This window comes from Festucalex cinctus, chromosome 20, assembly GCF_051991245.1.
Source record: "Festucalex cinctus isolate MCC-2025b chromosome 20, RoL_Fcin_1.0, whole genome shotgun sequence".
Taxonomy (NCBI): domain Eukaryota; kingdom Metazoa; phylum Chordata; class Actinopteri; order Syngnathiformes; family Syngnathidae; genus Festucalex; species Festucalex cinctus.
Window position 1 is genome coordinate 12370477 of NC_135430.1, and position 16035 is coordinate 12386511.

General features: G+C 41.2%; 2 protein-coding genes across 5 annotated transcripts in view; one reads left to right on the plus strand and one right to left on the minus strand.

The window, feature by feature from the left end:
* Nucleotides 1-15987, plus strand: part of rnf32 (ring finger protein 32) — an 80528-nt gene extending 64541 nt beyond the window's left edge. For all 3 annotated transcript variants that reach the window (XM_077509387.1, XM_077509386.1, XM_077509385.1), the window contains one exon: nucleotides 12968-15987. The gene's annotated coding sequence lies outside the window, so the exon portion shown is untranslated. The remainder of the gene's footprint in view (nucleotides 1-12967) is intronic.
* Nucleotides 1-16035, minus strand: part of lmbr1 (limb development membrane protein 1) — a 32375-nt gene that overhangs the window by 14648 nt on the left and 1692 nt on the right. Inside the window, exons 2-10 of one of the 2 annotated variants that reach the window (XM_077509383.1) lie at nucleotides 14694-14766; nucleotides 14306-14345; nucleotides 13986-14125; nucleotides 12960-13063; nucleotides 4011-4137; nucleotides 3549-3617; nucleotides 3395-3459; nucleotides 3036-3108; nucleotides 2-91 (exon numbers count right to left, since the gene is read on the minus strand). In XM_077509383.1, coding sequence (XP_077365509.1) covers nucleotides 2-91; nucleotides 3036-3108; nucleotides 3395-3459; nucleotides 3549-3617; nucleotides 4011-4137; nucleotides 12960-13063; nucleotides 13986-14125; nucleotides 14306-14345; nucleotides 14694-14766 — 781 coding nt within the window. Of the gene's footprint in view, nucleotide 1; nucleotides 92-3035; nucleotides 3109-3394; nucleotides 3460-3548; nucleotides 3618-4010; nucleotides 4138-12959; nucleotides 13064-13985; nucleotides 14126-14305; nucleotides 14346-14693; nucleotides 14860-16035 lie in introns of those variants that run through there. The other variant, XM_077509382.1, reaches the window with a different exon arrangement.

Below are 16035 nucleotides of genomic sequence, written 5' to 3' on the forward strand. Positions count from 1 at the left end.
CCCAGTTTATTCCTCATGTTTCTGATGCTGTCCAGTTCTTTAGTGAGCTGGTGGGTGAAGCCTGCTCGAGTATATGCACACGTGGATGAGCCTGACCAAGACAAAAAAAAACAAAAAACAAAAAAAAACACGGTTTTAGCAGATCATTTGCAGTGCTGCCTTCAATTTGGTACCGTCCAACAGTTGTACGATTTGGAGTCTCAACTGAGAGACTAGTATTTGTAGATTTGCTGCAAATCATACAATTCTATTTCCATGTTCTAATGATAGATTGAGAAAATCAGGTTAGGAAGCAATGCGAGAAACGGTGCACAAGTGAGACTTTCAAAAGCCATCAAACACCAAAGTAATTGTCACAGCCCGTTCAAAGACAACATATTTTCCCTGGAGATGAACCAAATAGTCACAAATCTTCTCATCCCCAAGAGAAGTCATGTATTATTTGTGTGCATGACACATCCAAACGTGGCTCCGCATGTCACCCGTGGCAGATAAATGGTTCATCTGATAGATATTATGTCCTTAATAGCGAATAAATCAGGGAAACAAAGGACACCATCATCACTGGAGTGAAGCAGTAATGGAGCCTTGGCAGGATCTCAACTGCAGTATCCGAAGTGACGTCACTCCCGACTGAAGTTAAATATATCCTGCCTTCGCCTTCTGCTGGCAGCATCAAGTAAGAGACTGAGTTACAGCGAGGCAGAGATGCTGAGCGAGGCTTCTGGCAGCCAGCGGCGGCCGGCGTAATGCGACGTACCCTCGCTAACCTTGTGCCACGTTCGGGAGAATGACGTAACCCGGGGGGAAAAAAAAATAAAAAATATGCAAACGAGCACGCCGAGACAATTGGAGGCAAGGTCGTCGTGCCGCAGAGCATCTGGACAGATGGCTGTTGTCTGCATGTCACACTCTTTCAAGGACACCGTGGCAACAACACTCACACTCCATATTCTTTGAAGAAAACCTGTTGAAACCAAGAGCTTTTAGTTTGAATGCGCAATATGTGGTTTAAGTAAGGCTATTCAGATATATATATATATATATATATATATATATGTATATATATTCTTCTAAGATTAAGAAATATTCTGCGCTATAAAAAAAAAATAGGACCACATTCTTGGAAAAAAACTTAGACCTGTACTAATACACATTTTGTTCTTAAAAAATGCATGCAGGGATGTCAGATTCATGTGATAATACATCACAATTATAACAGTTTTTTATTGGCCCGAAGTTGAGGTGGAGAGGAGTTATTGGTTTATTGTGTTTTATTGACAAGCCGTAGCCAAGTATGCAGTTTTTAAAAAAAAATAGTATGACAAAATTCTGCGGACACCAATATTTTTTTTCCCTATCCACCGACAAAGTTAAAATGTTAAAAGATAGCACACAACTTTTTTTCATTAAAAATAAAAATGTAAAAAAAAGTTGGATGCTGTATTTTATTTACAATAACAAATGCTGTCATTTCGATGATATTTCAATGACACACAACTTTAATGTTAGAAGAGCTATATTTTTAATATGTTTTTAACTCCTTATCATATATTGACCTACATCGTATTCTAAACACAAGTCTCCTCTTCCTTCTTTCCTATTTTTCTGTATGTGGGCTTAAGTGAAAAAATCCACGATGTCCACAATCAAAAGTGGGACTGAGTGTCGTTCAAAATAACAGCAGCTAATTCGCGTTCTTCAGAAATCCCCCACACAGGCAGCGTTCACACTGCTTCAGACATGTACATCAATAAACAAATCCTTCAGCTGATGCGGCTCAACAGCGCGTATCTGTCAACACAAACTGAAGGCAACAAGACCTTTGGAGTGTGTCACGTGAACTTTCCCTGAACTGTGTTTCCAAGCCACCGTGTGAGCATGTACACAATATATACAGTCCTATATGAACACGTTCATGTCCCGGTTGAAAAACTGGGCAAAAATGGACTGACAAGAGACGCTGTTGACCACTCTTTTCTTTTCTGCCTTTGCTAAGGCTTTGAATAGATCAAACGTCTCTCGGCGGCGATAAGGCAGAGATTGCAATTATTCTGTCGTTTAGTTCAAAGCGTGGCAGCGCGGAATGAGCCGTAAGGAAGCACAACGCTCAGGTGGCGCTCCATGGAGGTGGCCAGCGTAGTATTTAAAAACAGGCGCTATCACGGGGGTTGATCTCTCATACCTCCCTGGTGTGAAAAGACTCTTCATTCGCTCGCATCTGTACACTTGGTCATGCGCTTGACTTAATATTAAAGTTGGTTTTGGAAGGTGGCCAAAACTTCCTGCCTCTTGAGAATTTTCAACAGACGAGGACAAGAAAAGGAAATGCAGGTGAGGAGGGCGGAAGAAAGAACACCTTCCCAAACTTCCTCGAGACTTTCGCTTTGTAGCAAAGTCAATGAGGGCACAGCGGGAACTCCGCCTGATGTCCTTTTTATATCTCCGTGAAAAGTTAATCAGTGACTGCACAAGTGAGCCAAAACTTCTTGTCAAAGATTAATTTCCACCCCATTAGCTGGACGATACCATTCCAGGCCTTGCAGTAAATGAGGCCATCGTTTTACCAGCATTGAGAGCTCCTTGATGAATCTTTCAAATCAAACAAATGTAGTGGATCCTCGGTTTACGGTGGTGTTCCATTCCTATGTCAGCAATGTTCAAGTTTAGATGTTTTGACATCCCATTTCTTTTCAGGCATTGGTTTTTGAGACTTTTCATATGTTCCTAAGTGAGGATGGATGAACATGGCTTCAAAATTTTTAATTCTGGAGTATAAAACACATAGACCTGGTCTGGGAATTCTAACGACGAAGACACAAAGCAATTCAAAAGGGCCTTTGCGCTGCATGCTCGCCACAGCGGATGCATTTGCCCTCAAAGCGAGAGGGACAGCAGCATGTCGATGTCAAGTGCGTGTCACCGCGCCTTCCCTGCTAATTGATTCCAGCGCGGCGCGCTCCATCACACCCAATAGGGCCGTCCAAGCCCTTCCCCTCCCGTTTAATGTGCCAACACGTCTCGGACAGGCATACCGTTTAATCTCCTCTGAAGGGCTTCCTCTTGCAAATGGATGCAGTAAATCTGCTCATCCAGGTCCTCCAGGATCTGAAGAGCGAGGGAGAGGAGATGAAAATGGGTTATAATTAGGCCCGAAGTGGGACTGGAGAGATGGCAGATGGGAGGATGAGTTGGTGACGTATTTGTAGTCCGTGGCTGGATTTGTAACGAGCAGCGAGATGGAGGCATTTTTCACACTTTTGTAGATTCTTGAATCGTAATTTCTAGCTTAGTTTCAAAACTGGATATAAAAACAAAATCTATTCCGGTGTAGTTTTGTTCATTTTTGAGGGCGGGGTATGATGGTACTTTTCTTGCACTGCAGTGAACTTACCGTTGGCTTCACAAGTAACTGGCCCATGACGGTGAACATCCTTGACAATCCCACGGGAGTGCACACTACCAGGCGGAAAAATAGAACCCATTAGAACAATTGTTTGAATGTGAAGTGTCAAAATGTAGCCTAGATATTTAGTGAAAAGGCTTACTGAGTAAAAGTAGTCCTCCCATCAGAGATATACAGGAGTATAGGTAGGGTAAGTAGAATTCCCAAAGGTCTAGGAAGAGAAATCCTTAGTTAGTAAAATTCATCCATTTGGGGAGAAAATCTAATTAAATTAAACAAGGAAAAACTAGTCAACATAAATCATTTCTGTAAAATGAATACATAGAAAATTACGTGAAATTAAAATATGACTTTCTGTAATAAAATTAACTGAAAGATTGACAGTGTTAAAGAAAATACTTTATTGGCAATAATAAGGAACACTTTAAAATAAAATTATGTATAATAAATAACATAAAATAGGGCAATTATAAAGGACAAGAGATTACATAACAAATGAAATTAATAAAAGAAGAAGAAATCTTTTATTCGTAAAATGCTTCATAAGTTTATGATGAGTAAATAAATCTAATTTTGCAGTTTGGTGATGCAACTTTCCTCGTACCGTAGAGTGACTCCATACTGGCTGCGTCGTTGTCAATAAGCGCCGACGCTACCCACACAATGCCCAGGATGAGCAGGGCCAGCAAGAAGAGCATCACAAAGGTCTCCAAAATGCGTGCCTTAATACCCTAAAGTGCACAAAAATAACAAAAGACTATTTTCAATGTCTCGCCACAGGTCAGAAACCCTCAAATCCTATCACGTGAATTTTTTTAACCAGGTTTAATTTCCCTCAATTGTCCCGTTTCTTCCTTTCACGCCACACAAACGTGACATACATTAAATGCTCCCGCCGATGCCTGCGTAAAATGTCTCTTTCATATACACAATGCGTATTGCGCTCTATTAAGCGGCTCTAACGGGGCACCGGCAAAGGTGAAATTAAAAAAGAAGGAGTTGAGGGCGGGGGTGCTAGGTCAGCTACTGTCTGCGATCAAGAGCAGGCCTCCCATCTGGGCCCGATTAGGAGCTCCTCTAGCACCGTTGTATCCTGGGCGGCGCAGACGGCAGGCTTTCGGGGTAATTTGGGTTTTCCGGGTCACAAACTGCTGAGTGGTTAATTAAGTGCTTCCCTCTACCTGTTCACACAGTTTGCATTACCCCCACTGCTGGAGAGCCACGCTGTCTAGCGCGGCAAGATAGATAGGCGCTGGCGCAGACATGTCAGCTCTGCGGGCCAGGCGCACGGTAACAAGGGGGGCGCTCCGCCTAAATTGGCTGCACATGAGCAATTTGTTACCAGCTAAGAGGAAAGGCGGTGTGGCCGCTGGTCAACATTTGCCAACAGGTATGCGAAGGGGCTCTCCCTTTGAAAGCGACCCTCGCTAATCGTCGGCTAACCTTTCAAGATTGCAAATGGTCTGAATTGTGCAAATGAAATCAGACAGGCAACTTTTTTGTTGTGTTTCTTTTACCACCCTCAGCATTGGCGTAAGCGTTTTTAAACATCTCGGCTCAACAGTATATAGACCTCCACCAAGGCCAACGTGAAATTGATAGCCTTCTACTTGTTACCGTTTTTGAGTAGATTTATTGAACAAATCCAGTAATTAGGTGACAAAAAAAAGTTTTGCAGGAATCATTTTCCCACACAAACTAAATTCAAGAAAAATGCCACACAAGTACGCATAGAAATTCTCTGTAACTGTTGGATTCGTCTAACAGTGGAGAGTTGGGCGCAGGGGTGACATTCGGAAGAGGCGACTTCTGTTATTCTCTTCACTTGTGAGCTGGGTTCAATAAACTGACTCTGTGCAGTGTGCAATCCCTCCAAAATAATACGACTTTGTGTGACAAGAGTGACACTAAATGCACAAAAAAACAGTGTACATTCCTTGAAAACTGACATGACATTTCTATACTAAATGTGTGTTATTGTATTTTTATCAATTAACATTATTTTCCAATAGAAAATGTGTTTTACAAATAAACGGGAAATAGACCAGAGAAAATTGTCATTCCATTGTATATAATTAATGAAAAATGCAATATCGGTAGATACATTATCTGCAGGATATAAAGTTACCTACATTCACATCGAACTAATATCTGACCCTTGAAACATATGCAACTTGCTAGGATTTCTTAAATTACATGATTTCAACAGAATTCTAATCTGGACCAACCAAAATGTAAATCTTGATCATGAGTGAGTCTGAGTGAGTTGAGAATTCTCCAGACGGCATGGCAAGCAGCACGGGCAGGTTGATTAGTGCCCCACTGTGGCCAAGCCCGACACTGCAGCCTCCACCTGACGATATTTTATTGCTCTAACATTTAATATGGTCAATCCACTAAATGCGGATCCGACCCCTGAGATATACTCATGCTCGGGAATGCAATGAGAGTTGACAATTTGGGCAATTGGCCGGCTTGCAGGGTGGACCGCATTGTGATTGCAAAGGGAGGCTTGTGGAGAAAAAGACAGGAGAGGAGTCGGCGCCTACTCTGAGCGCATCTCCCTCCCAGGAGAGGAGGTAGGAGAGGTGAGAGAGGAAGAGAGAGAGAGTGAGATGAATGCTTTCAGGGACCGCAACCGAGCTCTTAAGGAGGAGCGTGCAGGCCCGGGCGTCCGCTCAAGCGCACTGGTCCACCTTAACAGAGCGGCCCATGCCATCCTGAAGGTGTATTCCCTTTAGATAGGCTCTCAATCATTTATAAGCCTCACAACATTAGCCATTCAGATCATTTAGGGCAAAGGCAATGCTTGTCACCTCCCTCGCTATCATCTCAGCTCTCGTTTATTCTCATCACAGAGCTTTGTTCATCCCCGGGAAGGCGAGCAAGCTTTTATTTTAAACAACGGTTTATAAATAGGCAGGTCCCACGAAGACGTCGCCGATCAAACGAACTGTCAACTGGCAGAAGGCGTGCAGGGAAAAAAAAATAAGACTGGCTGAAAAGTTTCTATTCTCGACGTTCTAATTGTGTAGCTTTAACTAAATATAGCCGCTCTGAAATATTCAGCATCCCCCGATCCTCGCTGTGACATCGAGCAAGAGGGCTGCTCGGCTTGTGAGCGAACCGAATCGACTTCCAAGAAACGTGTGCAGGACCAAAGGGCACAAAGTAGCCACAACACAAACACGACATGCTGCGAATTCAACAGCTACATTGCAGGATGCTTTCAACTAGCATCCTCGTGTTCATCTTGATCATTGGACAGGTGTGAACCCAGCAACTAGTTTCCACTACCTTGTGTGAGAAGTAATCTCAGCATGGTTCTGAGCGTGATTTGTGTGTGATCCATGTTGGTCAAATATCAAATAGTTTGTGTAAAACAATTATTCTACCGATTAACCCTATGATTAATTGGAAAAAAGATTTTGCATTATCAAACAGCAAAATGCGCACGAGCTACAGCCATTATTGATGTCAGAATCAGAATAGCTAATTGTCAATGTACCACAGGGTGCAACAAAATGAAACAGACGCAAAATGTTTGACGACTTCAGGAAAATCATTGACCAACAGTAGAACAAAAATCTGCCAGGTCGACTTTTACAGTGCCCCAGTCTCACAACTGAAAAGAAAACATTTTGGGGTGACAGAAACAACAACCCTTGACGAAGCTCCTTTAAGGGCAGCACAGTATGGGAATTGGGGGGCGGGGGGGGCTCAGAAAACATTCATACAGAAGGCGTGACAGTGGAGGTCACCATCCTCATGTACACACTGTAATAACTGAGTGTTGAATGTTGTTGGCTGTTGTGCGCTCTAGTTAGCGGCTGGTTGTTGACTGGCTGTTAGCCAATGAACATCTCAAACTATTTGCTGAAAAACACATTAAGAAACCCCAATTTATTTCTGTTTTTTTTATGTAGTTTCACTCACATGCCACTCGCTAATCTGTTTAGCAAACTATTTTCCTCTTTTTGTTGTGATGGGTTGCTAGCATTATGTGTAATGCATGTTAGCACATCATCAATTTTCATTCGACATCTGACCCAACTACAGGGCATGATGTAAAAATCATAAATCTGCCTTAGCGCTTTTTGTACTCCAAAATGCTATTTTGCTACATGTTAGCACACCAAATATGATCATGTTAGCATTAGCGTCCGAGATCAGCCACCGGACTGACTGTCTGATGGCTGTCAGAAGCGTGTGGAACAAGGGCCGAACGAAGAGTGTAAGTGGGGGGGTTGAAGGCCCCTGCCAGATGGCCAAGGACCTTATTAGCGCATTGTTGAAGGGCCGAAAGCTGCGCCGCAATGGCCGTGTGGGGAGACGCAAAGCAGAGAGGACAGAGAGAAGGGACATGCCGGCCTTTAAAGCACAGGAACGGACTTCTAAAGGCATCCTAATAAGACTCCTCAATAACGACGCGAGGCGCATAGAAAATGATTGGCATCACGTCGTATTGTTCAAACATGAGCGATTGGTCGCATAAAAACAACTTGTTTACGGTCCACACAAAATGACCGCAGCTTGTTCTGCTTGTGTGCTTCTTTTCATCAAGCTAAGAAGTAAAACATTTCCATCAACATCATCCTTGGGATCAATCAATCAATCAAAGCTTCCTTTCAGAATCCTAAATCGCCATATTAGCAAGATTTGCGATATGAAAGATGCCATCTCGATATATCTGAGCACACTAATTCTTAAAATGTTAGCACTTTTTCCAGGCTTATTAGCCTAGTAGGAATAATAGCCGACTCCAAGACATGACACAAAATCCTTAGTGATTGAGTGTAAAACTTTTTGGAATCAGTCTGCTATTTTTTTAATGGTAACATATCAACTGTGAGCATATTGGCATTTATCAATTTTCATTTGCAATCCAAACGGACTACAGGGCATGATTTTAAATTCTTATTCATCTGCCTTAGGGTCAAATATACTCAGATTACCATCTTGCCGTACAGTATGCTAGCTTACCAAATGTTAGCATGCTAACATTTAATCAATTTTCACATAAAATCTGACCCGACTAAATGTGCGACTTAAACCTTCTTCAACCTGCTTTAGCTTCACTGTAACAAAGCAAGCAATTGATCAATTCTCGTTTGAAATAGTACCCTTAAGTTTTAGATCCAAAAGAGCACGATTGGATGAGTTTGGTGCAGAAAAATCCAATTTAAAGGTCCAAAAACAGTTGTGAAAATGGGGAAGACTCTCTCTATACTTGAAGTTTAACTTTCTGAAGGTTGAATACCCCCATATGTCAATACTTCTTGTTCTTAGTACGGTGTCACCGGTTTACAATATGATTTATATGATATGATTTTGTTTCTATGGCGGCGACATAACCCGATTTTTTACGGAAGTCGAAATGTCTGATTAATCCACACACAGTAGTTATCCTAGACCGCGTTGAGTTTGTAACCCCATAATATCGCAAGCCAGAACTGTATAAAAACCAGGGGTCCTCCTGTATATTGCTCTGTCCTAATTAATGACATCTTAATTAAAAAAAAAAAAAAAAAAACACAAAACAAACTACTGGACCGTTTAGAAAACTATATCAATTGAGGAAGAGTGGGAGAAAAAAAGAACCTGAGCAACATGTTTGTTCTTTTTTTTTCCCTTTTTTTAAATTCCCGGCTGGAGCTAATATGTTCCCATGGCAACCAACATTGTAACGGACAGCTTTAGGGAGACATTGTGACCTTAAAGGAAGGTATGTAAACACCACTTTATATTCTCGGCCGGCCCCGGCCCAAAAGCAGGCCTGGGAAAAATGTCTGCATGTGCAAGAGATTTGAAATAAATATCCCGGCCCCCATTGTGGAGGCGCAACAAAGACGAGTATCTTAGTAACACCACGCGGGGTTTGCTCGGTGAGACGTTCTCCTTACCCCCCCTCCCCATTTCCCCCGCGTGCCCCTCCCTCCACAATAAACACACTCCTCATCATCGGCTTAGGATGAGATTGATGAGGAGTTTCTTTAACGGCCAGATGAAACCTGTTGGCCCTCTGCTGGGTCAGTCAAAGGGTCAGACTGGTTGCAACTCGTTTCAGGATCAAACACATTTCAACAGTGAGGGGAAGACGCGGCCACTTTTCACTACAAGGCCTTATTTGTAACACGGCACTTTCTCACTGCTGCGCACATTCAACACAATAAGACAGGAACAATCCTACAAATGATCCCCCCAACATTTTGAATGTCATCATGTTAAAGCGTTAACACTCCAGTGGAAAATTCTGCATTACACCAATGTCTCCCATTAGGTATTATTTATCTATTTAATGACGGATACTTCACTGAAGATCATAAATGACGTGCAGCTGAGGTGAGCACTTTAAAGCTATAAGATGAGCGTGCGTGCGCGGGCTAGTATCTTGTTTTTAGTAAACATAGCTTCAAGATATCCCGCTCGTCTCGTCTGGAAATTAAATGTTTCATTAATTCTGTGATATAAATAGACTTCGTCAGAACATGTTTGTCATGCCCTCAACTGGCGGTCACGAGGTGACCACAATGCTGTCGAAAACATCACAAAAGATCAAACAGCGGTGGCGGGTCTAAACACTATCAGACGCACTGACCTACATTTACTAACTAAATTTGAATATTTTTCATGATGATGTATTTTTTTGTCTTTAAAAGAGTCCTGATTAGCTGCACTGCTTCCAGTATTTGTATGTCGGATATTATAGATATTTTATCCAGATTTCTATGTGCTTCCACATCACTCTTAACAGGTCAGAATACAGTCGCGCTGGCAATGGGACTGGTTAAAGAAATAACCAATCAGCGTTCAAATATAAATGCTATATAAATCACCAATAAAGTTAATCCCCCAAATCTTATTGCAGTCATAAAACTTTAAATCACTCTCCTGCAAAATGACATACATGGAGTTACCAGTAGTCCACTCTTTCAGTGGCTCAATTATGTGTGTGCATGTTTTTTTAAATGGCTAAAAAAAAAATGAACCCAAGGTTGACCTCGAAAGGACTGAGCGATGCAGCTCCTGTGCGAGGATTTGAGAACCTGGCCATAAAAGGGGGAGACATTTTACAGCAGCAAATAAAGCTCGGATCATAACATCAGAAGTCAGGACCCTTAAGTCGCTCCGATTCATCCACAATTTGGACAATTTGTTACACTATTAATCACTCGGCCGACACCGACACCCGACAACGAGCTGAACAGTAAAAGCTCAAAAAAAAAGAAAAAAATACTTCCGCATTTTCCATCTTTTTGACGCGGTGGTGTCTTTTAGTGCGTCGTCAAATGTAAGCGCGGCCACATGAAAAGGCTGGCTTGTGACATTAGCTGCTAAATTCATCACTCGCTTCATTTCCGCACTCAAAAGGAGCTGCCGGTGCACAAGCTCGAAATGCCACATAAAAAATACATAAAATAAAATAAAAATAAAATAAAATGACATTGCGCTCGCATAGCATCATTGCTGCCCTGCACTGTTAGTTTTGTTTTCAGTGATTTTATTTTTTTTTTTAAATGAAAAGCTACTTCGTTTTAGAGACATCATAAGTGCTAATGCTAAAGTCAATGTAAAATCCCAGTAAAAGGCTAACAGAAAATTAGTATTGAGTTCCAGGAGTGATATTCCTTCAAATAATGAATACTGATGTAGCAACATGTACAGACAGGTAATATAGCAATAGCTTCCTAATATGTAAAAAAATCGCGCCTTTCATTTTCTCCTCTTTATCTTAAACACCACACTGCCCCAAAGAGGGATCTTTTTTCTATTTAAAAAAATAATTATATATATATATATATATATATATATATATATATATATATATATATATATATATATATATATATATATATATATATTAGGGGTGTGAATTGCCTAGTACCTGACGATTCGATTCGTATCACGATTCACAGGTCACGATTCGATTCGATACCGATTAATCCCGATACGAATTTATAAGTCGATTGTTGCGATTTTTTTTCATTCAAATTTAGAAAATACTAATCAGTAAGCTTGTAGAGTGTAAGATTTATATGAAAATGTATTATTTATTTATCTGAAATTTCAGTCTTATAGAGGTTGTAATCTGTTTCATGTTTGAACAGCATTAAAATAAAATATTAAGGATTAATGTTCCGTTCATATAACATTCTTCCATGCTCAAGGTGTGAATCCTAACCCGAAGTCAGACGTTTTGTTGAATATTTTTCCATTAAAAATGGAAGTTTAAAAATCGATTCACACACACACACACACAAAAAAAAAAAAGGCAATGATGATAAGACGTTGAATCGGTAAGACTACCGAATGAACAATTCTGAGCTCTTTAAAAAAAAAAAAAAAAAAAAAAAAAAAAACACCCCTAATATATATATATATATATATATATATATATATATATATATATATATATATATATATATATTATTGTACAGTACTTTGAAACTAATGTATTTCCTGGTTGTTCTTTAAAGTTATATTTTGTTAGTTTTAGTAGTTGAATAAACGCTTTTAAACTCAATGAATTGAATAATCAAGTTTATTAATTAGGATTTCAATTGGTTACTTTTTTTCTATAATTGCCTTATACTGTCATACGTCATTTATTACTGCCAAATAACATCATATAAGTCTCGTAGAATTACAAGGTATATAAAGAGATATTAGCAGCATATGAAAAAATGGGCACGTGTATGTTTTACACGTATTTTCTGTCAGCTGCATGAATGACAGGCTTTTGGGTCGAGTGTGGCCCCCCCAGCCCAAGCTTAGCACACGCGTGATACATACCTGGATGTGCAGCCAAACACTGAACAGAGCTTGCCTTTAAGCGCGTTTATGGACGATGTGGTAGCGAGAATACAGAACAAAAAGGCAAAGAGGCCCTCGCTTCCCGCTTCCCACACTGGCCAAATTCTGCCAAAACAAATTAGGAACAAAAAAGAGCCGGCCTTGCAGCTACAGTACAGAGCAATTTTTATGTGCTTTTTGCCAGGAGGGACATAAAGCAGGGGCATTTCAAACTGTGACACAGGATAGAGGTGTATTAAAAGTAACTCTTGCCCCCACCATTTTGCAAGCTTCTATTGTACTGTCATGTTGCTGCCACTTTATGGATGCTTGGAACACGAGCCCCCAAGCCGTTCTCCTCTTTTTTTCTTTTTTTTTTTCTCTGAGGGTGGGGTGTAATCAATTAAACTAGGAAGTTCGTCGAGCCTTACAACTCGATTATTAGCCTGTCCTTTTGAAGTTTTATTTTAGGGGGTTGGCGGGAGGCTTTTTTTTGGGGGGGGCAAGGAATCAGGCTTTAAATCAGTGGGGCCGATGCAGCCGCGTTGAAGCGTTTGCAGCCTATGCGGCCTTATTGCGAGCCCTTGTCAGGATGTGGCGCAGGGCGAAGACCAGATTCCCACTTTCATGGTTAATGAGCTTTCGGTCAGCGGCGCAAGTCAGCGAGAGGGCACGGAACGAGGCACCTGCTGCTGCCGCTGCCGCGCCCCCACCAGTTAGATGCAGAAATGCCGAACAGTAAAAAGTGTATTATATCTACCTTTTTAGATCCGGCGAAGCCCTCTGACTCCAGGAAGAAATACGCGAAGGGCATCAGGACAAAAAGGCAAAGGTTGGAAAAGAGTGAAACCAGATTCCACAGACCTGGAAAAAAGCACAGTAATGGCAAATTCATTATTACCACTTCACACATTCCAAAATCTTTAACTGAGTCTAGCTCAGTGATTCCCAACCAGTGTGACATGAGAGTTCAATCAGGTGAGCCACGGTGAATGATCCGATTTTCACTTAATTGGTCCAAAAATGTGTTATTTACTACGGATAATGTTGTTAATCACTGTATGCCAACGACATATAATGACAGGCATAACAAATTAAATGTGCTTCCATTAGATAGGCACTGTGGGATTATTTCAAATGTAAAATTCATTCATTAGGGATATTGAGCTTCCATGTGTTAGGATGAAAATGAACCTAAAATGCACGTGCACCTTTACGGGTGAACTTGGTTTGACCTCTAAACTTTTGAATGTCCAACTGTTCAATGTCTCTACCAAAGCTTTCTATTCTCTAACATGAAGCTGAAAAACAAAATTACCAACAGGTGTTTGAATTGCCTTTCTGTGACTCTTCCAGTCTTTCTGTTGTAACCTGCTGATGACACGAGCTCAGTGGCCACTTCCCTCTGAGAAAATCCTATTTGAAATCCATCCATTTAAATCTGAACAACGTTATGATCTTGATCTCTTCATGTCAAAATGTGAACCGCTTGATGAAGAGGTTTAATTACCAATTCTAGATCAAACTGGAAATGTAATGATTGATTCATGAATCCAACACCTGTTGTTGTGAATTTTGCTGTTCAGCTCATTGTAGAAACAGCAAGTTGTGCAAGAAGTCCTGACACATTGTGTAGTTGGACATTCAAGCCTTATACAGGCTGTGCCATGGCTATGTGATGGACTCTGACGCCCCCTGGTGGCCATTGCAGCACAGAGCAGCCTTTCTATGCACAGCAGGGAAGTCACAACACCGAGAGGCGCAAGTAAAACAGATATCGACTGACCGTGGATGAGGGAGCCATTGAGCCACTGGATGTAGTAATTCTTGGGGAAGGACAGCAGGATCTCGTTGCTGATGATAGAGAACGGCAGTAGGAAGACAGCGCCACCTGACACGGCGAGCGTGAACGTGCACAAGTATAATCTGCAAGGGCAGGGCATTCTTAATTTAAGGCAAAATTGTTTTAACAAGCTGAAGTCAATCTCAGGCAGCTCGTTTGTTTTTCAGCCCCCCCTAAGAATGCAATCCCTTCACACCCTTCTGCTTGAATGAAATTTTTTTTAGATCATATTTCTATTGAGAGAGTGTCATTGTTGGACTTACGATACTCTGTTGACAACTGCATCTTCGTCTTCTTGGTCATCTAGCAAAGTAGAGAGGGTGCATCACAAAATAAATTATTTGCAGATCATCTAAATAGGAACACCCGCCCATTTATTGGATGTCTTTAGAAGACTATCCTGATTGATAATCCTGTGATGTATGTGTGTTATGAGTAATTTGAGTCAAGAGTGCGTATTCCTTTGTGTTTCACTGCAGTTCAATGCTGCCTCATGCAGGTCAGTTTTGGTACTACACACTATATGCACAGTAAGATCATAATCGATTTTTCCCTCATCATATTTGGGGTTTAAGATATTTTAAAAATCTGTGCTTGTGTAACCCGCTTGAGGCGTTTCCATGACAACTATGATTCCAAAGAGGTGCTTACCCGTCTTCCTCCTGTATCGTGTGATAATGAAGTAGGAGACAATGTAGAGTACCGCAAACAGAAGGAAGCATATCTGAAATGGCAAAGTGAAGAATATTAATGTTGGACATTTGGTAGACTTTGATATAAACCAGAACATTTCTTAACACTTTGACTCTGGAAAAGGGATAAACAAGATATTGCTTTCAAAGCTTGTGCTCACGTATCCTCAAAAGTGGCCATGGGTGTTTGAGTAATGAGTTTAGCAGGGGGTCAAGTAATTTGACATTAAAAAATAAAGAAATAAATCTACGTCAAACGTTGGCACTTGTTTAATGTTATTTAAACATTTTACAGTTAAGAGAAGTTGGATGGTTCGGACTGTTTGTGTTTGGAGCACATTACTCCTATTAGACCTAAGAAAACCCACCATGTACACATCTTTTTATGACATTAATTAGGCCAACGCATGTCACAGATGGTGCTCACAAGGTGTTTGTCGCGTCTAAATATGCTGACGGATAAGATCCCGTTCCACATTCCCCCTCCTACTGTGACAGCGAGCAGGACGCCACTAATAGAAAGTTTAGAAGCCGTGACTTAAGCTCTTGGCACCGTGTCAGCGTCACGACATGACTCAGCCTGCGCTATGCCGCCAAAAAACACACGACGCGGGATCAGGTGCGCAGGGCTGATAAAGCAGCACAAAAAAAAAATGAAGACAACACTCTGGGAAGAGATAACACTGACAGTGACACCCTCTCAGAGACACACTCGCATAGGCCAGGACATTACGCAGTCTAATGCAATACAAGAATTGTACCCGAGGACGGTCAACACACAGACAGTATTTCACACCTTAACGAGACATGGAGTCGAAATTGGAGGTGTGGATGTGCAGTTACACTTTTAGCTTCTTCACGCCGGTGCCAATTTGAGCTGTAACGATAAGCAGTTTTGTAAAGTCGCTTTCCACACAGAAGCCAGTGAAGGCAGGATATACTGTGTGAACTTTCATTCAAGTAATACTTGGACTGTACCAAATATTCTCAGAATCAAATATTTTGTCGATTATCTCATCAATTGTGAGGTGCAGGTATTATTTTTGTCCATTTTAAGTCACCATCCTCATGTTCTACTGTAGTATCTGTGACAAGTGTATGACATTGAAAAGCGGGATCTGGTGAGTGACATGCGTGTCGCTGAAATGAGAGTGTAGAGTTTGTTCTGCGTGTTGAGTGACTCTGTATTAGTTGTGGCTGCTCAGGTACAAATGACGTGTTTGCGATTGTTGAATAAAGCGATTGCAAGGGCACTGGCTGCTGTATCTATCTCTGACAACTACCTGTGGGCACGTTACATT